At 40.0% G+C, this 27,306-nt stretch overlaps 1 protein-coding gene across 2 annotated transcripts in view; it reads right to left on the bottom strand.

Annotated features, from left to right (window-relative positions):
• Positions 1-614: 614 nt before the first annotated feature.
• The window catches only part of LGI1 (leucine rich glioma inactivated 1), a 39,880-nt gene continuing 13,188 nt past the window's right edge, over positions 615-27,306 (bottom strand). The window contains exons 3-8 of one of the 2 annotated variants that reach the window (XM_030941497.1): positions 20,624-20,695; positions 20,457-20,528; positions 8,272-8,343; positions 5,541-5,710; positions 5,099-5,263; positions 615-1,040 (exon numbers count right to left, since the gene is read on the bottom strand). In XM_030941497.1, the coding sequence (XP_030797357.1) occupies positions 1,003-1,040; positions 5,099-5,263; positions 5,541-5,710; positions 8,272-8,343; positions 20,457-20,528; positions 20,624-20,695 (589 nt within the window). In that variant the 3' untranslated portion in view covers positions 615-1,002. Of the gene's footprint in view, positions 1,822-5,098; positions 5,264-5,540; positions 5,711-8,271; positions 8,344-20,456; positions 20,529-20,623; positions 20,696-27,306 lie in introns of both variants that reach the window. The other variant, XM_010357920.2, reaches the window with a different exon arrangement.

Consider the following 27,306-nt stretch of genomic DNA (forward strand, 5'->3'; position numbering starts at 1 on the left):
TGACCCATGTGCTCCAGAAGCAGAAATTTAGAAAATCAGATATGAGCCTTTTGGGCACTCTGCAGCAGGTAAATAACAAATCAAAATTGTATCTAGAAGTGAAGCATCCTTGGTAAGATTAAGAGGCCTTCATGACAGGTACATTTGCAGCAAACGCTGTAAGGTTATAATCTCTATCAGCTGTCAGACGTTTAGAAAGACCCTAAATAGGGTATTGAGATCCTAATTCTTGATTTTACTTTCTCCTAGAAGTTGTCTGAGTGGTGATTTTAGCTGAGGCTATCAGTCAGGAAAGGATGGGTCTTGCTGTCACTAATTTCCAATCAGTCCTCTTGTAGTAGGCAAATTTCTCTACCTTTCTTTTAATTTGTCACCATTTCACCTCAAATTATCCCGAAAGGCCATGACCTTTGGAAATACCTTTGAATGTTCAAAATCATCTGATCCAGCCACATATAAACCTGGTCATAAATTATGGGTAATCAATATCAGATTACCCATAATTTTATCTTCACTCATTCTTCACACTGTAAATCCTTGATCCAAATACAAAGCTATTATATAAAACTATTTCTTCAACATACCAACAACAAGAATAAAACAGCTCCTGTAAATAATTACCTTTGGGATATGAAAGAAAATGTAAACATTTTATTTGGCAGTTGTTTCTGAACACATGAATAAATAAATGGAAAAGTACATATTAATATTTCTTTTTGGAGTAACAGATACCATTAAACGCTTATTTACACATCTTCACTGCAAAGAACAGTTACACAATTAAATTTTGTCTTATAAAAGGTAACTTCCCACATCACTGGACTGGACAGTTAAGGATGGAGATACTGGTAGTGCTTGGTTCTAGCAGTCTCAATGTTTGAAAGGCATTCATTTGCAAGTGTGATAAGAAGAGTCATCATGCATTGAGTTCATCCGGGTCATGTACTGTAGAAAATTTCTGATGGCAGCCACAGAATTTGGTGTCTCATGCGCTTAAGTCAACTATGACATGTTTGTAAATCTGTGTATTTCCCTTAAAACTGGAAGCAAAAAGAAAATTACGTTTATTAATGGACACATGTGTGAATGATCTTGGTGCCTGAACATTTAATTCCTGAAATTTCACAAATTTGGCTTTTTCTGCATCCCAGTTATACACTTGAGTAAAGGAGTAATCACTTCCAAGAATTGCATATTGGTAATTATTTATCTGAAGAGGCTGGAACACCATGGATCCTCGCGACGGCATCCTCTGAATATCCTGGAATGAGGAGCCTCCCCATTTCATGACTTTGGAATCACCAATGAATCTTGTCAAGCAAATGTACACGTCCCCTTTCACTGAGAAGTGCTTCACTGCGTACACATCCTCCATGTTAGGAATGTCAGTTTGGTTAGTGAATAATTGTGTTGCTTTGTTCCACTGATAAATTACAGGACGCTGGGAACTACTGGACAGAATTAAATGAGGCGTTCTGAGTGTCTGAGGTGTTCTGACTATTTCTAGATATTCCACATCAGTGTCCCTGTACCACGCGTGTAAGGATTGATGGGAGTAGAATCCGTTTCCGTTCCATTTGTAAATGGTAGTAAAACCAGCTTTTGAACTGTCAGCAACAACAAAGTACCAGTTGTTTTCAATCTTGAATGTTTCAATGTCATTGGGTTTTCGGATTTTGAGAATTTCAATATCCTGGATTTTTATGAATTTATTTGCAAAACTGTCTCGTTTATAGATGTGAGAGCCACCAAACAGCTGGGCCACAATAACATAGAGCTGAGTTTCAATGACTATAGGCTTGCATACTACAGTGGATGTGCCTGGGAAAAGACAAAGGAGAGGTTAGTTGTGTGGCCATCCTCTTTTGGAGCATGTAAACATGCAGGCTGGGGCCATACAACTTCCACCCAAATCAGCCTGAAACAAGAGATCTCCTTGGTTGATTAGGCAAGGCTGGTCTCCAAAGCCCAATGGCAGCAGTGTCCTGAAGTTCTGTGCCTTTGTGCCTCATGGGGCCTTGTTACCAACAATTGAGTTGTTAACGTCATATCCAGCCTGCTCTAGACATTCAGGACACACAGCTATGGCCCGAGTGTTCTCTTATTTCTTGCAGAAAGAAAGCATTACTTTCCCTGACACATCATGAGTTAATCATAATTCTAATGAAAACTACTGTTTACTGAACATCTATTATGTGCTTTCTCAATTTACCTCATTAATTTTCCCAACAATCTTAAGAGATAAATATTATCTCTTTTTCCACATGAGTAAACTGAAGCTCACAGAGGCTGTTTTGGTAGCAGAAGGCAGAGTTGGGGATTCAAAGCCAGGCCTACCGGTGTGTCTATGCTTTTAACCCAAGCTGGGGACAAGTTAGCTATTCCAGGACTTCAAATTTGGGTTATCTAAGATCTTAGATAACCAAAGGTTAGCATTGTGGTCTGGGTAGCCCATGGCTCTACTGTAATTGTTTTGCTCTAAGTCTGAACTGCTTCCTGCTCTAGAATAACTTGCCTTTCCCCTGCAAAGAAAGAAGATGCCACCTTTCACTTTTCTGGAGCTTTAGGTCACTGGTGGCAGGAGTGAAGAAAAGGAAGAGGAATGTTTAAGAAAATCGAAAGACGGGGTCAGCCATGGGCAATGCTCCTGAAAGTTATTTTGGGAAATCACAGAAAATGATGTGGGATCTGTCAGTGGCCTAGCTTGATATCCTTTGGGGAAGACTTTGACATTTATCTGACCTGTGAGATTCTGATCTCACAGAAGGAGTTTGGCTCTAGAAAATCCAGAGACAGCTGGGCAAATCTGGGCTTTAGGCCTCTGCTGACTACAGCTCTAGTGCGGGGCAGAAAGTTCTACATTAACTCTTTCTACTAATTGGTTTCATCCATAGGCAAGGTAGTTTTCTTTGTGACTCTTTTCAGGGCTAAACTGATTGTATGATCTTAAGAAAATCATTTAACTTCTCTGAGGCTCAGTTTTCTTTTCTGTACAATGAGACTTTAGACTAGATTAAGGATGGCCACCAGATTCCAATACGTATCAATACTGATTGGCTCATTGAGCGTGATTGCCTGGGGAACTGTGTTGAGAAGGATTCTGTGGCCGTGTCTGCACTCTGCATGAACGATTACCATGATAGATTAGTGGTGCCTGTCTAGAGTGAAGGAAGGGATAATGACTGAGTATGGGACACATATTTGTCATCTGCTACGGTTCGAATGTTTGTGTCCCTCCAAAATTTATGTTGTAGTTTAATCCCCAGTGTAATAGTATTAAGAAGTGGGGTGTCTAGGAGGTGATTAGATCATGAGGACTCCACACTCATGAATGGAATTAGTGCCCTTGGAAAAGGGCTTGAACGAGTCTGTTAGATCTTTTTTTGCCCTTCTGCCACGTTAGGACATAGAGAAGGCACCGTCTTTGAAGCAGAGAGTGAGCCCTCACCAGACCCTAAATCTCCTGGTGCCTTGATCATGGAGTTCCCAGCCTCCAGAACTATGAGAAATAAATTTCTGTTCTTATAAATTACCCAGTCAAGGTATTTTTTTGTTACAGCAGCAGGAAGGGACTAAGACATCATCCTAGACAAGATGAGCTGTGAGGTGCCCTCTGAAAGTTTGCAGATGTATGATTTATTTCTCTTGTAAGTGCTCATCTAAACAGCCATTCAAAGAAATTGATGAACCATACACAAGTAAGAAGAGCCTGTTTCGACTGCACAAAACCCTGCTATAGTCTGCTGGAAAACTTACGGGGGCCTAGGGAAGCATGACCTTCTTCCTTCAGAAAGGAGGATTCTAAAAGAAAGGAGTTTCTTTTAGATTCTAAAATGGTCCTCAGTTTGGAAGGGATCCCTTTATTTAAGCAACCCCAGCCTTGAGCAAGCCCTGGACCTGTCTTGGTCCTTTGAGCAATGAGGGTGATGGCTACCAGCAAAATCTATCATGACCCTTCATGCCTTATCTAAAGGGTTGCCTTTTATGGGGAGATGTGAGTGCTCTTGAGAGCAGATTTAATGGTATTAGAAGCTGAAGCTGATATTAAAAATTGTAGAGGGAGCCCTATGTTCTAATTAATGACTTATAATTTTAAAAATTATTAAAATGGGAAAGAAACTTAAGAGATCAGCTAAGTAAGGCCAGGCAAGGTGGTTCACTCCTATAATCCCAGACCTTTGGGAGGCCGAGGCGGGTGGATCACTTGAGGCCAGGAGTTTGAAACCAGCCTGACCAACTTGGCAAAACTCCATCTCTACTAAAACTACAAAAATTATCGGGGCATGGTGGCACATGCCTGTAGTCCCAGCTACTTGGGAGGCTGAAGGACAAGAATTGCTTGAACCCAGGAGGCTGAGGTTTCAGTGACCCCAGATCATGCCACTGCACTCCAGCCTGGGCAACAGAATGAGACTCCATCTCAAAAAAAAAAAAAAAAAAAAGAAAGAAAGAATTAGATTCCATGGCCAAATTAAGGGTGAAAAATATGGGAAAAATTTCCTCACTGCAGGACTTCTCAGATTCACAGATGTATGTATTACGAATCTACAAGACCAAGATACAGTTCACGAATTTATTGAACCACAAAATCTTTTTTGTTACAAGGCATCCATTAACATTTTGTAGAAGAAATGTTTGTGCAACAAAGTTTGAGACTTATTGATCTAAAATAACCTTCTTATCTTATAGTTAAGAAAAAGGGGTTGGGGGGTATCCGTGAGTATGAGCGGCTCGCCCAAAGAGACTGTGGCAGAACCTGGACTAGAACTTCTGATTCACCATCCAATACTTTTCTTTGAAGAAAAATAATCAAATATTTACTGTTTACGTATTATACTAGACCCTATGCTAAGTTTCTTGAATATGTGTTCACATGATCTTATTAACAACCCTGTGAGTTAAGTATTAATATTCCCGTTTTACAAGTGGGGAAATTATGGCTTAGAGAACAATCCCAGGTCATTTAGCAAATGGTAGAGTTGGAATTCAAATGACTTTAGGTCTGCTAAAGCATTCCCCTATACCACTCATCTTTCCTTGTTGCCCTTGGCTGAAGCAATTTAACTTCCCACTCAAAATATTATTGGGCTTTTCATACCTGTAATGTTGTCATAATTCCGGAAGGTCTTTTCCACATGGTCCCATTCAAGGAAAATGCATTTTCCAGTAAAAGGCTGAGCGATGACTACATACTCATCATTCAAATAAGAAAAAGTGTCTATGGACAATGATTGATAAGGCAGGTCTTGAGACTTTGCAAATTCTGCAAAAAAGAGGAAATGATAAATAACTGTGAGCTAATACCTCTTTCCTTGGCTGGATCTCAAATATTCATAAGAAATACATGTATTTCAGAGAATAGTAAAATGGCCATTTTACTGTTCTTTTAAACGCATGAAGCATTGTCAATGGTTCATAATTTTTTAAAAATTAAATTGCTCAGCTGGTTTTTAAGATATAAAAAATATAAGTTTCTGCATATGAAAAAAAAAGGTAGCTCTTATTTTAATATTATGAGGTGGAATGATTGAGTACATTACCTGTAATGATGCAATCGAAATCCTTGGAGGAGAGGCTATTGATTTTGCGCTTCTTGTATTCTGGGGGGCCTTCACAGTAGATGTCTTCAACAGTTGCATTGGTGTGGCCAAGCCATTCCACTAGCCATTTCAGTTTACAGTCACAATTAAATGAATTACCCCTCAGGTCCCTGAAAGACAAACTTCAGCTGCTTTTGCTGTACAAGGGCCCTACCCACACAGGAGAGAGTTCTACATGAACAATTAACATGTGCAGAATGACCTTACCCGGCTTTACATCCTGCCCTATAACCCGCCTGGAACCTGACTGACCACTCACTTTGGGCTCAGAGAGTTAGCACCATGCACACTTGAAGACTACCCAGTCAATGGAACCTCATCACTTACTCCCTCTTGGATCCCCAAGTGGCTTAGTCTAGGGCTGTGCTGTCAATAAAAACAGTATATGAACCATAAATGTAATTTAAAATTTTCTATAGCCACATTAAAAAAGTAAAAAGAAGCAGGTATAATTCATTTTAATAATATGTTTTATTTAACCCAATACATACAAAAGATAATCATTTTGACACATCATCAATATAAACATTATTGAGATATTTTACATTCCTTTTTTATACTAAGTCTTTGAAGTCCAGTGTGTATTTTATATATCTTAATTCAGATGCTAAATTTTACCAGAAATAGGTGATCTATATTTAGATGTCATAAAATTCATAATTGAAAAAAATAGATGTATATACCCAAATTGTTCCAAACATACTTAACATTTTCCAATAATTGAGCTGAGAATCAGCTTTTAAATTTAAATTTAACTGTTAAAAAAGTAAGTAAAATTTAAAATTCAGTCTCTCAGTTGTACTAGGAGCACATTTTAGGTGCTCAGTGACCATAGGTGTCTGGTGGCTACCCTATTGGACAGCACAGGTCTAAAGGACAGAATGTAGTGATTACTGTAATGTATTTAATTAAATCAAGTGAGCTGTTTGCTTTTCTTCTTCCTCACAGACATAATTAATCCTGATCCTCTTCTGTGGTCTACAAATTCAGTTTAAATAGGAAATGACTTTGACACAGCAGAGTTACCACAGACATACAATCGCTCATGCCTGTAATAAGTTATACAGCATAGACCATTTACATTTCCACATATGACCCCAACTCACCAAGTTCTCTGTGTATTTGCATTGCTTCTGTTCAGGAATTCCACCTCCTTTCCTGGTCACACAGAATTCTTAAGATAGGTGCTGCCTACTCTTCACACCGCACATAAATAATTTTTAAACGCCCAAACATTTAAAAATGTTTTTTAGAGGATACTTTCAAGAAAGCCAAGAAATCCACTAAAAGGCAAGTTGGCATGGATCTTTGTACTTCTAAGATAATTCTTGATTTGGGCATATTAGAGTAGGTCCAAAAGGCTAAACCCATCTTGGGATTCCCTGGAGACTGAGCCAATTTCAATATTTTTTTGTTTTGTTTTTCACTAGTGTAGGGTATAGACTGACACAAAAATGGGGTAAAGGATCCCCAACAAGCTACATCCCACGTCACCCATGGAGTGTGTTCTAACTTCCAAGACACTCCCAGAACTGACCTAGTCTCCCAGGAGAACCCTGACCCACACTAATGAGTGGCAACCTTTCAGGCTACTGTAAACCAGAGAAGATAACTATGGTCTGTCCAGGACTCTCTTGGACGAATCCTGATTTGGGCATTCTCCTGGAATTAAACCATCATTCAGGAATTGGGGTAATAGACATGGAGGAGGGGCTGGGGAAATACTGCAAGGAACAAAGAAAGTTTTTCATTAGGCTACTGATTTGAAGTTAAATACTGGGCTTGGAAAAAAGTACTTGACTCAGATTTTCTTTTTGTTTGTTATTGGAGAAAAGTTGTTTTGAATATACAGTCTACAGCAAAGTACCTGAATACTTTTTTTAAAAAGCCTTTGTTTTCATGTATCTTTTCATTTGTTCCTGTATTCCACCTTATGACATTTAAATACCTTTCTAATGTTCTGGAAGGCAAATAATGAAGCTGAATTGCTTTTGAGAGGTTTAGGCATATATTACTTGCTTTGCTTACAGCAAAATATACAAATTCCTTGCAAAGATCTTTCACTCGGAGGCTTAAAAGTCAAAGTTTGAAAGCTCTTTTGTTTGAAAAAGGGTCAAAAATAATTAAATTCATTCCCTTCCTGGGGCTTACGCCAAATTCCTGGGGATTAAGCTTAGAGTTGTTGTTCAGTCTAATGAGAAAAAAGGCAAACTTTTCTCCCTTCCCCCACTTCCTGCTCCATTTCTCTGTTGACTGACCAACCCAAGGGTGTAACCTTTCATCTTTATTCTGTCAGTTTCCCAGACTCCTTTATGTTTTCCCTTTGTAGCCCTATTTCCTGAACCTCATGAGAAAAAAGGGATCTTGAAATTTCTAGCCGGGTCTCTTCCCACCCTGTCAAAGTCCCTTACCGTCACTCCCTGCCATATAGACACACACTTTGTCAAAGGAATGCCTGGGTGCCATATATTCAGAATTTCCAATGATAAATACCACAGAAGATTCAAATGTTAATCTATGTAAATTTAAATTTTTGGCCAGTTAAAAATCAGATTTACAAATCCTAATTTTAATTTAAAAGCCAATTAAAAATTCTAATAATCAATACCAGGCTTCCTTGTTAATGACTGCAAATTAATTAATTGTTCAGTGATTTCTTAGGTCCTCTTACACATTTGTTAAAGAATCCAGGCCTTTGAAAATATCTTTTGGGAGTGTCTGAAGATTGTTGTTTGCAAGGCTCCTGGAAAAAAAAAAAAAGTGATGTAAGCTGTAGTCATATATTAAACAAAGGAATTTACTGATAAAGTTTAGTTATGGGTCTCTTTTGTCATTTCCAGCCTACTAAATGACTTGTGGTCCTTCTTTTACTTCTGAAACACTACTCAGATTCCTGCTGTTGTCTTTTCAGTTCCTAACCTGTTCACTTCAACACCCACTCCGTATTTATTTATTTTTATTTTTATTTTTATTTCTTGAGATAAGAGTCTCGCTCTGTCACCCAGGCTGGAGTGAAATGGTGTGACCTCAGCTCACTGAAACCTCTGCCTCCCGGATTCAAGTGATTTTCCTGCCTTAGCCCCCCATAGCTGGGATTACAGGTGCCCACCACCACACCCGGCTAATTGTTGTATTTTTAGTAGAGACAGGGTATCATCATGTTGGCCAGGCTGGTCTTGAACTCCTGAGCTTCAGTGATCCACCCACCTCGGCCTCCCAAAGTGCTGGGATTACAGGCGCACTCAATATTTAAACAACACTTTTATGTTGGTTAAAAACAACAACGATTCCTGGGCATTGATCTTTCCATTTAGAACAGAACACGGGAGAGTCACACTCTTGGACACTCAGTCTAGGGGATATCTCCCAAATGATGACTAACCAAACTGGTGAGTGTCCATCTCCAAAATGCCCCCTCTCCTCCCGCCTGGGCTGCCCCTTTCTCCTTGCTTGCTCCGGAGAGCAGCCAAACCTCCAACCCACAGTGCCAATAGCTCTATCCCTTCCCCAGCACACCCTTTCTCCTTTCTGAAGCCCACGTGGCCTTTTCCTTTCTAGCTCCATTCATTCCACCTCAGAAAAAAGTTTTCTTATAAATACCTATCCAACCATTCTCTTTAATCATCTCCCTCTTTCTCCTTCTTCTGGTTCTTTTCCTGTGATCACAAGAATGATTTTCCCTTTCCCTTTCTAGTTGTTTTTCCACAAATCACTAGAATGATTCTAATCAAGGTTAATGAGTAAAAAATTGTCCTGATAATGCCAAGGAAAGGGAAATGTGTCCCTAGTACACAAATATAGCACAGTGCTAATGCTGTATGACCGAGGAAGGTCACCAGGTAGTGTGATTTTCTATTTTCAACCAGCACCATATATATATATATACACATGTTATAAACTTTTCTTAGAGGTTTTTTTTTTCACAATAAAAATAAAAAACTAAACTAAAAGTAAAGAGCCCATACCATTAGCCTCTAAACCCTTGAAAATTCTCTCGACTTCCCTTTAAAACATTCTCAAAAGTCTATGTCTTCTACCTCCACTAATTAAATATAAGATTTCTCAAGTGCAAACATTCAAGATTTTTAGAACTTATTTTTGAGTTAGTTACGTTGTTTTTCTGGGTTTTAGAAATTACTACTAGTTTAAATGGTTCTCAATGAACCTTGGAATGTAAGAATAGGAACTGAGTCAGAACGTTCCATTCTCAATGGTGGTCCAATTGTGACAAAGAGCATGGCTTTTGGAGTGATTCTGAGCTACGTTTGAATCCTGACTCCAGCATTTACTGGTTGTGTGACTTTGGTAATGTATCTTCTTGGAAATTCAGTTGTTTCATTTTTAAGTGAAGATAATAATACCTTATCTCATAAGATTATTGGAAAAAGAAAATGAGATAATCAAGGATGGTGCAGGCATCTGTACTACTCTCAGTGGAGTGGCTGGCGTCAGAAGAGGAGAATGGCTTCTGTATGTACATTGTCCAAGAAACAAGTTTTAGAAACAGACCATACGAATGAGCTGCTATGGCTGTCCACATACAGCAAAATTAACAAAATGCCACTGAGGAAGACTATTCAAGAGAATGTCTCCATAATTCATCTTACTGACTGGTGTTTGAATGAAGAGATTTTCTGATGTCTTGGACCAGTCCAGAGTCACTCCCCATGTTATGTGTCTCAGTTTATTTTCCGGCACAATGTGGCTTAAAGTTATCTTACTAACTTCTAAGTGGATGTCCCTTCCTCTGAAGCTGGCAAAAACTGCAACTGGCTGCAGGGCATAAATTTAGAGGAGGTTGAGTCACAGGACAGTGGGCACGCAATGATTAAGCAGTCAAATCCTGAATTTCTACTGCCAATAGGGCTACACAGGAAAAGGCACTGTGCTTGTCTTACTGTCCGAGGGGAATTCTTTTTTTTCTTTTTTGAGACAGGGTCTCACTTTGTTGCCCAGGATGGAATATAGCAGCGTAATCACAGCTCACTGCAGCCTCAACCTCCCTGGCTCAAGTGATCCTCTGGGCTCAGCTTCTCCAGTAGCTGGGACAACAGGTGTGTGCCACCATGCCCAACTAAGTTTTTTTTATTTGTAGAGACAGGGTCTTGCTATGTTGCTCAGGCTTGTCTTGAACTCTTGGGCTCAAGCTACTATCCTCATGCCTTTTCCTCCCAACGTGCTGGGATTACAGGTTTAAGCCACCTACCCTGTGGGATTCTTTTAAACAATGGGTGAATCTGGAAGTTCTACTTCCTACCCAAAGGAGCAGAGCTTTAGCCCTCACACGATCCACGTGCAAGATAACCACAGAACAGATGGCAAAACAGAGCTGCAGACTCGGAGCTACGGGGCTTCTGGAATGGAGAGGCAGTATTTTTGCATGACAAGATGGAGGGCTTCTAATTCACCAGAACTGCGAGATGGGGCTGAGAAAGACAGGCTGGCCTGATGGGCTGTGGGATGAGGCATTGCATTTCCTGACAACTTCTTGTGACAGAGGCTCTTGCCTTGGGAACCAAACGGTTGGGGAGGCAGGGGAGTCAGAGGGAGAAATGGTGGGTGGATTCGCTGAATCCAGTGTCAACCCTTTGCTGCTTCGCTACCAAAAATTCAATGAAATCCTTGCCCACAATGGACTGCTCTTAGAGGAGAAAGGATGAAGCTTCATGTCTAGGTTTGGTGAGTGATGGGCATGAGAAGTCTGCCTGGATTCACTAAGAGAAGCAGAATCAAGAGGAAGTAAGATTCAGACATGAGAGCAGGGCTTCCAGACACCCAAGGCCGGGGAGCTGGAGTTCAGACAGCTTCCCTAAGTCTCTGGGAGGTCCCAGTGACATCAGGGTACATTTGGATAAAAGTAAAGCAGGCAGTGGGATTTGGGCAGAGAACGACTTAGGAAAGCAATGTTGACAGAGCCTGAGAATTATTCCGCAAAAAATATAACAGTTTGCTAGGGTGCGGTGGCTCACGCCTGTAATCCCAGCACTTTGGGAGGCAGCGGTGGATGGATCACCTGAGGTCAGGAGTTCGAGGCCAGCCTGGGCAACATGGCAAAATCCTGTGTCTGCAAAAAATACAAAAATTAGCTGGGAGTGGTGTGTGCCTGTGGTCCTAGCTACTCTGGGAGGCTGAGATGGGAGGATGGCTTGAGCTCAGAACTTGAGGCTGCAATGAGTCATGATTGCACCACTGCACTCCAGCCTGGGTGACACAGTGAGATCCTGTTTCAAAAAAAAAAAAAAAAAGATATATATAAAGGATTGTGTAAATAAACGATGGTCCATATGTAACATGGAATATTTTGTAGGAGATTTTAAAAATGAGGTAGGTCTCTAGGATTTAATATGAAGTGATACCTAAGTATAGAGTGTCATCTCTCTGGAGCAAGAAGGACAGATAGATGTCTGTGGATACGCAAAGAAAACTCTATCAGAAGATACAAAAACTGTTGATTGAGGTCGTATCTTGGCGTATGGTTACTGGAATCTTTCACTTTTCCATGTAAATACATATTTATGTTGTGAGTTTTTATCATCAAGCATATATTATTATTTTATAATCAGAAGAAACAAAGAATAGAGTTGACTTTTTGGAAGGATCCTGTTACTTAGTACTTGTACATAAGTATGGTTCTGTCCAGTGAGGGTTCAGTCACTCAAAGTCAATCATTTGGCTGCATTCATCAACTTCCAAAGCTCCCTACAGGATTAGATTAGGAATTACTGTCACGGCCCGAACTCCGGGGCCTAAGTGGTCAGATCATGCAAATGTCTTTCACAAGACCTCCTGCAAGAGGGAGCTGCCTGTTTTCTAAAAAATGCCCATGCAGTTTCAGGCCCTCACCCTCTATGGAGATTGGGACTACAAGGTTGTCCAGGCTTGAAGCCACTGCTATGGTTCTTTGCCCCAGCTTAAAGTCAGCTGTGATAAGGGCCTGTTGCCTCCACAAATCATCATGGGCATCTGAGGGCTTCAGGGAGATTCGCTGCAGGAGAGAGCTGCTGAGGGCACTGGGACCAGGGGCAACAGGAAAAAAAAGGGCAAGTCACGCGACGCTCCCTGAAACCTCCTCAGCATTTAATCATAAAAACAGGGTAAATAGAATGAGATCTGGTGTTTATCAGGGAATTTAAACAGCTAGAGAGACTGAGATAGCACTTTGTGGGTTAGAGTTAAGGTTATTTTAGGGTTGATATTAGGATTATTTGATTCTTCAGATTCCACCTCTGCATTGAGTTTTGCTACCAGAAAGCAAAATACCTGGATAAAATTTTCGCAGTTCTGCCTTCATCCCACTCCCAGCTTCACAGAGTAGTGACAATATTATTATTAACTTTTCCTCAACAGAAGCTTTCGTTGCTATATGTTCTATGTGTTTGTAAAACCGGTTGTAGCTATTCTTTCCTGCATCACTTAGTGTAGTGTAGTGGTTTAAGTGCCAACTTCATCCAAATCCACCGGGGATTAAATTTGAACGTCATCACTCCTTGGAATGTGTCCTTAGCCAACTTAATTTAACCTCTCTGGGTTTCTGTTTTGACATCTGCAAAACTGAGTAAAGGGTATGAATTTCACTTATTGTGAGAATTAACACATGTAGTTACTAATATCTTTATATACTCATCTTTGTAATGGATTCCAGGAAAAACTGTATCTGCAGGTGAATTTTTAAACCTTATGTGTTAAGACCACAAAATTAATCTTTTTCTTTGTTGTTATAGTCATTAAACAGTGATATTAAATATCTAAACACTTTGAAATATTCACTTCAGGAAGCTGAGATCATCTATTCTTTCTGCCTCTCTTAGTAAGGAAAATCCTATGCCTTGGTATTCTTAAAAGTTCCATCTTTTACTTTTACTGATACACATATACACATACACACATATATACACATACTACATATGCACATATATATGTAATAATAATTATTTCTTCGCTTCAAGAAAAACTGGAAAGTGCAAAAATTATTTTTTAAAAAAGGAAAGAAATAATAATTATCATAGGAGAAGTAACCACTGTTAAGATTTAGTCATGTTTTCTTCCGGCCATTAATGCAGAGCCCATCAAAAGCAAGGGATTCTGGAAAGCCATGTTGCTAGTCCTGCCCCCCAGGGTGTCTACTCCTTCTCTTACCTCTAGAGTGTTATGACTGAGAGAGCGTCACCCTGAATTGCGGTAGGGGACCCTCCTTCCTCTGCAAAGATCTGTTAGCCAAGGGTGAGGGTTAAACAGAGCTGAATTTTAATACTAGATGTAAGAATTCTTGATTCTTAGGAATAGGAGGAAGAAAAATTATGAAGGACAGAGAGGCAAGGAGTCCCAGGTAGCCACCAGAATTGTCAGGAAAAAGACTTTCTATATGGTATGGTTTAAGGAGTACCAGGCTCCTGCGTTGGCCGAAGCTGAACCCTTGCCAGTCAGACTCATTTTAGGGCCCAGAACTCAGCCACAGAGTACAGGGGTGATGTGAACAGGGAAGTGGATATCTGAGTTTGAGCTCTGGCTGTTCCCTTTTCTATAAAGTGAATGATCACTGGGTCAGAACGATCTCCAAGTTCTGTTCTTGCTCTTGAATCACATCTTTGTCATTTTCACTGAGAGGCTTATGACTTCATCTTTAAAATTAATAGATGAAACTAGGATAGGTGATACTTTAGGCCACATACTTAGGGGTCAGTGCGTTTGACAACAGGCTTTTCCAGCAGATGGAGGTCGCACTGGGTCGCACCAGAATATCCGACTGGGGTGGGGTGGAGCTGATTGGGACAGGGGTGAAGACACAGTCAGTGAGAGACTTGAGGAAACATTTAATCAATGTTCCTTTATTTCTAGGATAATTCTGCAATGAGCACTGGAAGGATGGTTCTCTTTCCATTATCTGTAGGTCTAGTATAGTGCCTGGCACAAAGTAAGCCCTCAATAGATACTTTTATTTATTTATGTATTTATTTATTTTGAGATGGAGTCTCACTCTGTCACCCAGGCTGGAATGCAGTGGCGCTATCTTGGCCCACTGCAACTTCTGCCTCCCCAGTTCAAGCAATTCTCCTGCCTCAGCCTCTTAAGTAGCTGGGATTACATGCATGCGCCACCATACCCGGCTACTTTATGTGTTTTTAGTAGAGATGGGGTTTCACCATGTTGGCCAGTCTGGTCTCGAACTCCTGACCTCAAGTGATCTGCCCGCCTTGGCCTCCCAAAGTGCTGGGATTACAGGCATGATAGACACTTTTAAATGAATGAATGAATGAGGCAGGCTGGAGTAGATGAGAGGAAGCGTACGTATCTAGGCAAAGAAAAGAGCAGAGGATGCTCCTTTGAGGCCCCCTGTGCCAAGGCACTGAGGGAGAAAGCTCAAAGCCCCGTGAGTGACTAGTGCAGTCCCCACCAGCTGGTGTGGACTCCTTCAGGAAGGACCCTCCCTCCCCACAGCCCCACTGTGGTAGAAATCCCAAGGCAATGTGGAGGCTCTTTAAAGTGTGCCTTCAACTAAGTACCATTCTCTAGGTCCTGATTCACAGTTTACCTAAGAAACAAACATTCTTTAAAACAACTGAGATATTACACAGCTCAACGTCTAGTTACCTTGAAACTGGCTGAGTAAGGTCAAGTGTTCTCAAAGGCAGATGGCCATTCCTTCTTGACAGAAATGATGACCATTTCCTGCCCTTTGGTGTTTTCATCGTTTACCCAAGAAAACCTCCAATTATGACTGTGGAAGCCACTGGAAAGTCTCCTCTCTGAGGCAACCAGACTGGCTCAAACACCACATTTGTTTCAGTGCCACCAGGCTCTTCTGCTAAGAGAGCATCGCCCACAGCCATCTGGGGTGCACCCAGCCCCTCTGCAATGCAGATTCTCAGCTTGGGTTTGTGTCTCTCTGAGCCTGCGGCGGTGCAAGTGCAGTTACTTTAATTTCATAGAAAGTGTTTAAAGGGGATATACACTCTACCATTTAGAATCCTGATTCAGGACTAACGGAGGTTATGCAGTGAATTTTAGTTTATTCCTACACAGTGGTGCTTACTACATACCAGGCCCTGTTCTAAGCGCTTTGCATATATTAACTCACTTAATCTCAAGACCTTAGGCACTAATACTCTTAATTGCCTTGTTATTCCTCATCCCATTTTAAAAGATTATTATTATAACCCCATTTTACATGCCCAGGCTGTAGCATAGTGAAGCTAAATGGCCTGCCCCAAATTCCACAGCTGTTAAGGTGCAAAGCCGAGGAATTGATCTGAGGTGGAGAAAAGTGCACTTTGAAGCCTAAAGCCTTAAAAATGAAACCAATGGTTCAGATAAATGCCAGCTTTATTAATAAGCAGTAAATAATGGAAAATAAACTTGACCTATTGAGCTGGCAGAGAGACAGTTGAACCCAGGCAGTCTGGTGGCAGAGATCACCCTCTTAGCTGCTACATTGCACTACCTCTTTAAATACATGGCAACGTGAAGGCTAAAACAAAGCATCCTGTGCAACTGATTGGGAACACGCAAGCATCCCGAGTTTGGGGACTGTTATATAGTTCTTTGTACGCCCTCAGTGCTGAGCAACCATTGGATACTCTACAATACATATAGATTGATGATAATTTTCTCCAAATATTTATATATATGCATGCAAACAATGCTGGTTCCACTGGGCCTTATCCACAGTGACACTTACATGGCACACAAAGCAATCATTATTAAAGACTCGTGGGTATTACTAGAAGCCAATACATAATGTTTGAAGATTTTGTCATCATTGGCCATAAACTAATTTTTATTCATAAACTAATTTTTTATTCATGTTTTCCTGATTACCAAAATAACATATATTCATCAGAAAAATTTAAATATACAAAATGATTGCTAAAATATACAAACCATTCAAACATTAAAGTGAAACATGCATAACATTAGGACAATGATTCAAAATAAAGTAATTGAGAATCTCAGGATTTGACAGGCTTTGAAAGGACTTAACTTTAAGAAGTCTCTGTCTCTTTTTAAGGGTTAATTTGTAGGGTTTTAAGGGTTAATTTGCAGGGGACTGGGGATCTCGCCTGATAGCCGGGTATATATAATAACTTTTTTATTTTTACTTATTTGTTTATTTTCATTTTTATTTTTTCTTTGAGATGGAGTCTCACTCTTTTGACCAGGCTGGAGTGCAATGGCGCTATCTCATCTCACTGCAAGCTCCACCTCCCGGGTTCATGTCATTCTCCCGCCTCAGCCTCCCGAGTAACTGGGACTACAGGTGCCCACCACCACGCCTGGCTAATTTTTTGTATTTTTTTAGTAGAGACGGGTTTTCACCGTGTTAACCAGGATGGTCTCGATCTCCTGACCTCATGATCCGCCCATCTCGGCCTCCCAAAGTACTGGGATTACAGGCGTGAGCCACTGCGCCTGGCCTATAATAACTTTTAAGTTGTCTGTAAATGTCTCTTAGAAATCTACTGACATCTCTGTATAAGAAGGTGAGAAAGTGCATTGTTCCTTTAGGCATGAACTAAATTTATATAAATGCACAGGTAAGGGAGTGGCTTTAATGTTAGGCCAGAGTGGGAACCAGCTGGACCTGAAAGTATACGTCTAATCCCAACTATCTGCATTTTGAGATGAAGTATGTGGGTAGGGCTCCTGTTTTCAGGATCTTTTCTTTCTTCTCTAGTTGTATTTCCTCCTCAAATCATGTCCCATGGAAGGATCCAGCCAGCTCAATAAAAGCTATCTGGTCCTGCTCTAACTGATACAGTGGAGATAGCACCGGACGTCTCATCAAAGACTGTGGGAGATATCTGGCTTTACCACTTAGTAACTGGGGAGCAGCTTAAACTCATGGTGTACCTCCACTTGCTCATTTGTCTATGAATGTAGTGCTACTGCCCTGTCTCTTTCATGGGGTATCAGGAGACTATGATGAAGCCAAGAATATGAGAAAGCTTTGTAATCTCTTCCTGCAGCGCATACAGATTAGAGGGTGAGGTGCTAATTCCTCACAGCTCAAATGTTTGCCTTGATTGGGAAGGATTGATCTGAGGTAGAGAAAAGTGCACTTTGAAGCCTAATGTCTTAAAAAGGAAACTAATGGCTCAGACAAATGCCAGATTTATTAATAAGCCATAAATAATGGAAAATGAATCTGACTTATTGAGTCGGCAGAGGGAAATTTGGGTTTCAGATCCTCCCTACTCCATCTCTCCTTGAAAGACAGAAAGGAAAGAAGGAAGGAAGGAAGAAAGGAAAGAAAGAAGGAAGAATGGAAGGAAGGAATTGTAAAATGAAGACTAGCATAATTCGAAAGGGGAACATAACTTGGGGACAAAGGCCCTCAGTGAGAAAATATTTGTCCAATTTCTCTTGCTAGGCTGAGCTTCTCTAAGGTGGGACTAGCTCTTACTCATCTTTGTAGGCCCTACTCCTTGTAAAGCATGTGTCACATCCTAGAAACTATTTAAGATGAACCATATGGCATTGCCATTTTTGTAGATAAAAAATAGCCTAACATTGGCAATGCCATATGAGTCAACCTAATAAGTGTTAGCTAAAGATGCAAGAGACCTAAGGGTCATATTCATTTAGCCAGCCTTAACCCCTGTTCCCTCATAACACCTTCCCACCTCCAGCACCAGCTCAGAGAGGTGGGACTTCTCTCTCACTGCCTGTAAGAGTCATGCCTCTCTTTGAGGGGTGCCCTTGGTGTTCCTTGAACCTGAAATTTTCTGGATATTAAGTGTATTCTGTACCAGTCTCTCTCTCTTATGGGCTCCATACTGCTAAAGAAAGGGCATCATTAAGACCCACATTTAAATTCCTTTTTCATTTGATAAACATAATAGGCTCCACTAAACAAAATGGGTGTCCTACACTAGGACGTCAAACAGACTTTTTTATTTGCCTTTTTCCTCTTCCCCTTCCCTTCTTCCTCTCCCTTCCCTTCCTCTCTCCTCTCATCTTCCTTCCTCTTTTTCTTTCTCCCTCCCTTCTTTCCTCTCTCCTCCCTTCCTTCCCTCCCCTCCCCTTCTCCCTCCCTCCCTTCCTTCCTTCCCTCCTTCCTTCCTTCCAAGACAGGGAAACATTTTTTCTTGTTCTGTGCATGGAGCCTGAGGGAAACCACAGGCTTTTAGGCTGGAGAGGAGACACAGCTGAATTGAATTGGGCAGGTGAAGCTTATATCTGGGTTCCTCAAAAGGACACCTGAGTCCTACATCCTCCCTACAGCTCTCATGATGCTAAGCATTGGACAGAGGCCATGTGGGTTGGGATGTATGTAAATCTAGTGGATTTCAAGTTGAGGTCATGAACTTCCATTTCTCCTTCCATATGTTTGCTTCTTTTGTTTAATTTTGTCTGAAAAATGAGGTTTGGCAGTGTTAGGCTCTGTGACAAAACTGCATAACATTTATTCTGTAAACAGCCATCTTAGAATCATATCATGTCATTGACATGAAGAGTAGTATTGCAAACACTGTTTTTTTATTATAATAACTCTACACAGAAGCCTTGAAAGGTATGATTTTGTAAAACATATCTGGTCATTAGCTTCTCTTTGCTACAAAACAAGCAACAGGAGAGAAAGGGGCCTGGTGGAGGCAGAGGGACAACCGCATGGACACGCTGGAAATCAGGCTCAGTCAAAGGACAGGAATTTTTGTCTCCTTTGTTCCCTGCTGCGTCCTAGGGCCTAGAGCAGAGCTGGGAATGAAGCATGATGAGAGAACAGGTTAAACTTGACAGAATGACTATGACACTTGGATCTCTTGCATCTGTATCTAGAACTGATAAGATACCTATTAGGTAGGTTGAGAAACAGCTGTTGAAAGGATGAAGAGTCACTGCAATTCAACTATTAAGTAGATGTTCTCATAATTCCATAACTGATCAGCTCATGAGGAATCTATCCCCTCCAAGACTGTTTCCTCATTTCTGAAATGGGGATGATTGTGCCTGTTTGGCAGGATTATTGAGAGGATTAAATGAAAAGTGATGTAAATGTTAGTGCCTTTTCTTTCTATGTGTTTCTAGTTTCCTTAAAATAATCTGTGCGTATGTAAGAGTGTGTATGTGTGTGTGCATGTGCGTGTGCATGCACGTGTGTGCCTGCATGTGTGTGTGTGTGTGCGAATGTGTCTGTCTGTAGGGGGTGAGGGAGGCTAGAAGAAACATGTTTGGGTCATGTTGTTCAGGGTTTCTCAACCTGCCCACGATGCCACTTTAGGCTGGATAATTCTTTATTGTGAGGGGCTGTCCTATGCAGTAGATGTTTAGAAGAATCCCTGCCTTTTACCCACTAGATGCCAATTACATCCCCCAGTTGTGACAACCAAACATGTCTCTGGATATTGCCAAATGTTCCCTGGGAGACAAAATTTTTCCTTGTTAAGAACAACTGCTGTTAGCTGTAATCACCCATTGAATAATTAAATATTTCACTGATAAACAAGTTGATCGGGTACTAATGAAGACATTGTCTGTGGCTATATTATGTTTAAATGTATATAAAGTGAGGGCTTATAGAGGAAAAAGAAAAGCTGATATCAAATTACATAGTCAACCCATAATGATCCATGAAGCAAGTAATGATGTAGATAATAAAGTTATTTCAGGCACACAATTTCCCTGCATTAGATTGCTTTTCTAATTATGGTTGGTTTAGGATACAAATATTAATAGTAATCAATTTCTTGAACACCCTCTGACAGATGACAGGGAAAGATGGCAAGTGTGCATGGAAAGAAATCATTTGGGTTTCTTAAATTTTTATGGACACTCATAAAGTAGGTGCATTAACCACAGGTGATCAAACTGCATTGTCCATTAGCAAGCTTAAAACGTAATAGCAATATTCATACTTACAAGTGAATTAATGACTTTAGTCCCCGGAAAGTATGTCTTGAAATTGACTTGATGTTGTTGTTTTCTATGAATCTGCAATAAGTTATAATATTTTTTGTCAAACAGTTATAGGAACTTGAGAGTACTTGTCCTGAATCATCATGTTTAAAAAAAGCTTTTTTACTTACAAATACTCTAGATGTGGAAGACCAATAAAAGCATCATCACTGATCACATCAAAGGAGTTCGATGTGAATAACCTGCCCAGAAAAAGTACACAATGAAAATGGTGAAACTGACAGATTGTCAATCTTGGCTGCTTTTATCTCTCAGAAAAATGAGTGGGAGTTGTATACAGAAAAATGCCTGCATGGCTGTCTGCTACAGTGTTAGTTATGCAGATAATCTATGCAGCATTTTTTTACTCCTAATCATCTCCTCATCAAAGGCTCATCAAGGGGTGCCTGGTGCCCCACTCCTCACAATGACTGCCACCTGCCCTGGGTGGCATTTTGAGATACAATCAGAGCAGCCAAAGCAGCCAAACCAAGATTTTACATATTTTCATGACAAAGGCACTAACAATCTTTTCTACTTGTTCTAGAAACCTCTGGAGTGTTCTGACTGGCAAAAACAATGGTGCTTGGGGTTTTGAGCCTGGGAAACCTAAAAAAATTAAGCTGCATGCCCAGTTGTGCTGTGATATCTCATAAAAGACAGGCAGTTGACACTGGCTCCATGAACACCAACCAGCCTCCTCCTTTGCAAACAGACTGAAAATGGGAAACATGAGGTTCAGGAAGAGTCTTAGACCCATTTTATCACTGAATAGTTGAAGCTTTTACTTGGACAAATATATTCGCAATTTCAAAATCCACAAGGATTTGGTTTTGAAATTACTGCTGAAAAAGAACATTAATCAGCCATCCCACACCCTGTTGAACTCCTTGGAGAACTGAATGAGAGGCTTAAAAGAGGTAGTTTTAGGCTAAACTGTACAACAATATATTATGTCATAATGTAATAATAATAATATTAATTCTGTTAGTAAAACTTACCACTTTTACTTTGAAACCGGGGATTAAATATAACTACCACAAACTAGCTCACTGAATTCACCTCTGAACCTGTGAACTAGAGGAATTAAAACTAGGAGATCTCACTTTCTGAACATTTATGAGTCATCTGTTTGTCATCTGGGATTGCTTCAAATAATCAGAGGAGGGGGACAGCAAGGGGTTAGAGAAGAATTGGCATGAGTTGATAATTTTTGAAGCTGAAAGATGGATACATAAAAGTGAATTTTATTATTTTCTTTACATTTACATATACTTAAAATTTTTCATAAAAATGCGGAGAATGGGGGATAGGAATGAACCAACCAAACAAAAGGAGATGATTTCTTGCATTTCTTCCTAAACTATCAATCCTAGAGTGGTGTTGGATTGTCTTCTAATCCCTTAGGCCTCTAATGTCATGGCTTTGTACCCAGATAATTCACTAGGTTCTGAAAAGCCAGCACTAATGAATAGTGATACATGTTAGAATTCCATGTTACTAAAACAAATTCAAAGCTGTATGATTTCCATCACAGCTTTGGCAATTGTGTCTCTTCTCACTTCATGGTTCTAGAAATCAAGAAGATTCCTCAGCTTGACTCCAAGGTAAGCTAACATCCAAAGGCTTCCTTAGGTTCCAGACTTTCACTGCATTCAGTACAGGCAGCATCAGTGGTGGAGAGAATAGAATAAGGCAGAAATTGGTATATACAAATATTATAACTCTCACAATCACTGATTTGAAAAATGGCCCATGGACCATGGACTTCATAATCTCATACTCCAAGTTGCTAGAAGAAATAGTTTCCATTGCTACTTCCCTTTATGTTAAATCAGATGCAGGACAGAGTGGGAAATGAGTATCAGTGGGCGGAACTTGCCCATGCATGTCACGGGAAGAAAAGAGAGGATGTCTGCTAGATTTTTTGTCTGCTTGTTCATTTCTTATCCCTAGCACCTGTGATACAGCACCTGTCCTATAGTAGACATTGAATAAATATTTGTTGAACAAAGAGGAATTCATTTTACATTAAACTCTGATCCTTACCAAATTACTGGATTAAATATTTCTTACAGCAGGAATTTGCCCTTATTTGTTTTTGTGTCCCCAGCCCCGAGCACAGTTCCTGGTGCAATAATGTTTGTTGAGCTACATTTCAAGGACTAAAACCTCTGGTGAGAACTACAAATACATATGCAAAACTATGGATGAATACTCGAGGAAAGGAGCCAAAACACAATAAAGTACATCCTATATGATTGTAGTTATATAAAGTACAAAAGCTAATGTATGCTGCTAGAATCAGGAGAGTGGTTACCCTTGGAGGCAAGGAGCAACTGGAAGGGAACACAAGGGGCATCATTTGGGGTAATGATAATACTGAATTTCTTGACCTGGTTGCTGGTTACAAGGGTATTCACTTTGTAAAAAGTCATTGAGATGTACATTTATAACATGTGCACTTTTTCTTTACGTATATTATACTTCAATTTAAAAGTTTCTTATAAAAGCTAAAAAAAACACCCTCTGGCTAAGATAATAATGAATACCATAATCTCTCAATTCTAAATTCAATTGTAGTTTCTATGGAAAAAGATGTATAAAATTAGACATACATTCTAAAGATAGTTAAGTGGGCTATCCATTTTATTATCCTACATATACTTAAAAAGACTCCTACATCATATTCTATACAGAGGATGAAACTCTGACCCTTAATTTGTATGGATTCTTCTAAATATGTTTGATTTCATTATTATAATTTGTTATTGAACCAGACACGTTAAAGTATTCCACAGTCTCTATTAAGGGAAACTGTGCCCAACCCACTCCACCTACACAAAAAACAGAACTGGGGCAGACCAGGGTGGCCGTGTTTTACACTACACAACCTCTGTCCCTTTCCACAGGGTAGCCAGTCTCTAAATCAACCAGCATCCCATGGCCCAAGTAGCCTGGTTTAAAAAGGTGAGTTGGGCTAAGATGAGACCCTTGTTGGGGATCTGTAATTGGCCGACTGAGAAATGCAGCCACCTGGTAGAGAAGCTGAAGGATAAAGGATGCCTTAGGGTTGAGTTGGATCCATGGTAGGTAAAAGTATGTGCAAAGAATGCTTGGGAGAGTGCAGAATGGTCGTGGAGACCTCACCAAGGGAAGTTTTTTGAAGACTGGTATGGGAGAGATACCTAGATCTGTGTTGGAACCTGAGCCAATGCTTCTGAATGCTGCTTGCTCTTGGAATCACCTGGACAGCATTAAAAATACTGATGCTTGGTTCCCACTCTCGGGGATTCTGGTTAAATTCTAAACCTGGGGTGTCGCCTGGGTTACTGAAAAGCTCCCTAGGTGACTCATATGCAGACAGGGTTGCACATGGTAAGCTTCCCAGGTCAGTCAAAACACTGTCCCCTTTACCTGTGGTGACCAAGGGGCCTCTGCTCCTTGCAGCAAGTCTGCCTGGAGCAGTTGCTCTGGGGCTTGGAGGAGATGTGGACTTTCTTGTCCCTATAACTACATGTAGCCTAGAGTCTGCAATAATATGAGCTGGAAGTGACAACTATCCTCACAACAGCAGCAGCATCATGGAGAGGTTTGTGAAACCAATGTACTGTCCAAATGACCTCGTTACTCTGAGCCACAGATCAGTGATCTCGACCCTGCAGGCCTGCCGAGCAGTCAGCCCGTGGGTTTGTGCAGAGGTGGTGCAGAATTTGCCCTCTGCCCCAGTTCCATGGGAACATTTGAGGTTTCTCCTCTTTTTTTAGGGAAGCATTTTCCTAAGAAGCCAGGCATTTTCCCCTAGAATTTTGGTGGAGGTGGACACAGGGGTGTGCCTGATCTGTCTATACCCTCCCCCAAGGGCTGTGCACTTATTAATTCAGGAAAAAAAGGGGCTGTGGGAGGAGAGGGGAGGATTTTTTCCTTTGCCTTCATAATAGCCTACATGTCATAGACTCCTGCCTGGATTATCTTATTTGGTCTTTAGAACAACTCTATGAAAGTAGTAAAGCAGGTAAGATCTACTTGACAGAAGAGGAAACTGAGGCCCAGAAGGCTACTAAACGCTTTCCTTGAGGTCACAAGGCCCAAGATCCCTGGTTCAGTACCCTTTTCCACACACTGGGTGACCTCTCAGCATAGGTCCCAGGTCACATAATGACATAATAACCATGTTCTGGCGAGCAGCCATAATACCACCACTCAGCTCATATGGATTTAAGAAGTGTAATTAAACAATAAAGCCTTTCTTAGAGGAATTAATTAATCAGTGTAAGCAGTCTTAAAATCACATCCAGATCATATCAATCTGTGTTTTTCAAGTAGAAAGTTTAAAAATTTTGAACACACTTTGTGAGGTTTTTCCAGGTTTTTGTTTTTGTTTTTTGACAAAGTCTCGCTTTGTCACCCAGGCTGGAGTGCAGTGGCGTGATCTCGGCTCACTGCAACCTCTGCCTCCCTGGCTCCAGCAATCCTCTCACCTCAACTTCCCAAGTAGCTGGGACCACAGGAGCGCAGCACTAAGCCTGGCTAATTTTTGTATTTTTTTTTTTTTAGAGAGACGGAGTTTCACCATGTTGCCCAGGCTGGTCTTGAACTACTGGGCTCAAGCGGTCCACCTGCCTCGGCTTCCCAAAGTGCTGAGATTACAGGCATGAGCCACCATAACCAGCCTTGAATACACTTTGGTGACTTCTGTTTATAAATAATATATGCTCATTGTAGAAATTCTGGAAAACGCAGAAAAGCTTAAAGAAGAAAATGAAGTGCACCATAATCATACTGCCCAAAGACACTGATATGCATATGCATAATACACACATGGTATATACACAAATGTATTTCTAAAATTGACATCATATTATATTATTGTGTGTCCTTTTCATTTGCTTATTATGTCATGAACAATTTCTCATGACAATCAATTTTTCAAAAATACAGTTTCCATAGATTAGTAAGTTTTGTATTATGGATATATCATGATGTAATTTTTTCTTAATATATTGATTCCAATGTTTACTATTATAAAAATGATTATAACCATCCTCATATATAAATATTTTTCCTATCTCTACTTATTTCCTTATGATAGACTTAGGATAGATTTCTAAAAGTACCATTATTAGATTATGGATGGTTTTTAAATCTCTAGTTCTTCACTGCTGACTTGTACCAAATTACATGTCCAACTCTGAGTATGGAAATGCCTATCTGACCATATCCTCACCAACATTTAAAATTATCATTTTATTTCTTTTTCTATGAAATCATGTTCTTTGACTCCTTTTGCTTTCCTAAGCACTTTTTATTTATTAAGGATATTACTTAGTCTTTTCTTATTTCTTTTGATGCTGAAAGTTTTTTCTTACTGATTACCGATTTGCCTTTTCATTAATGATTTCTAACATAGAGAAGTTTAAATTTTTATTTAACAAAATATATCAACTCCTATTATGTATTATTTCTTTGCTTTTAATTTTTTTTTTTTTTTTTTTTTTTTTTTTTTTTTTTTGAGACAGAGTTTCACTCTTGTTGCCCAGGCTGGAGTGCAATGGCATGATCTTGGCTCACTGCAACCTCTGCCTCCTGGGTTCAAGTGATTCTCCTGCCTCAGCCTCCCAAGTAGCTGGGATTACAGGCATGTAATCCATGTAATCCACCATGGCATGTAATCCACCATGCCCGGCTAATTTTTGTATTTTTAGTAGAGACAGGGTTTCTCCATGTTGGTCAGGCTGGTCTCGAACTCCCGACCTCAGGTGATCCACCCTCCTGGGCCTCCCAAAGTGCTGGGATTACAGGCGTGAGCCACCACTCCCGGCCTGCCTTTATTCTTTTTTTAAAATCGTTTTTTAATCTTTTTTTTTTAAATCATAAATTTAGGGGGTGTAAGGGTAGTTTTGTTACATGGATATATTGTGTAGTGGCGAAGTCTGGGCTTTTGGTATAACCATCACTCGAATAGTGTGCAATGCACCCGTTAAGTATTGCATCATCTCTCCCTTCCTCCTACCCCCCCACCCTTCTGAGTCTCCAATGTCTATCATTCCACACTTTGTGTCCATGAGTACATATTATTTAGCTCCCACTTATAAGTGAAAACATGCAGTATTTGACTTTCTGAGTTATTTTACTTAAGATAATGGCCTCCAATCCATCCACGTTGCTGCAAAAGACATGATTTCATTCTTTAAATATCCTTTCCTGTCTTCAGATCGAGGAAATATTGCCTACATCTTCCCTTTAACATTTTCTTTTTAATATGTAACTCTTCAATACATTTGGGACTTACTTTTATGTATGATGTGAGGGAAGACACTGCCTTGTTATTTTCTAAATATTTACCCAAATTTACCCAAAGCTTTCTGTTGAATAATTAACAGAATTTACAGAGTCTCCCCTACTCAAGTGTGTGATATCCTTCAAATGTCTGCCACTTTTTTTTTTTTTTTTTTTTTTTTTTTTTTTTTTTTTTTTTTTTTTTTTGCCATTTTCCAAGGATCAAATCGTGGATTTATTTTTTATTCCCACTGTTTTCTAATTTATTATTTTATCTTTTCTTTACTGCTTGTCTCCTAATTTCCTTAGGATACTTACTAAGTTTAGTGCTCAATCATATACTTTTTATTCTTTCTGAATAAAAAATGAAAGTATTTAGAAATGGAACTTTACCTTGTGTAATGTATCCAGTAAGTTTTGCTCCATGCTCATCTTTTAAAATTGTGTATTTCATTTCAATGGGAATTTAGAGTATTATTCCTATAATTCCCTGTAATTGTTTTTTTTAAGCTTTCATAATTTCATTATTAATACT

Source organism: Rhinopithecus roxellana, chromosome 11 (assembly GCF_007565055.1).
Source record: "Rhinopithecus roxellana isolate Shanxi Qingling chromosome 11, ASM756505v1, whole genome shotgun sequence".
NCBI lineage: Eukaryota > Metazoa > Chordata > Mammalia > Primates > Cercopithecidae > Rhinopithecus > Rhinopithecus roxellana.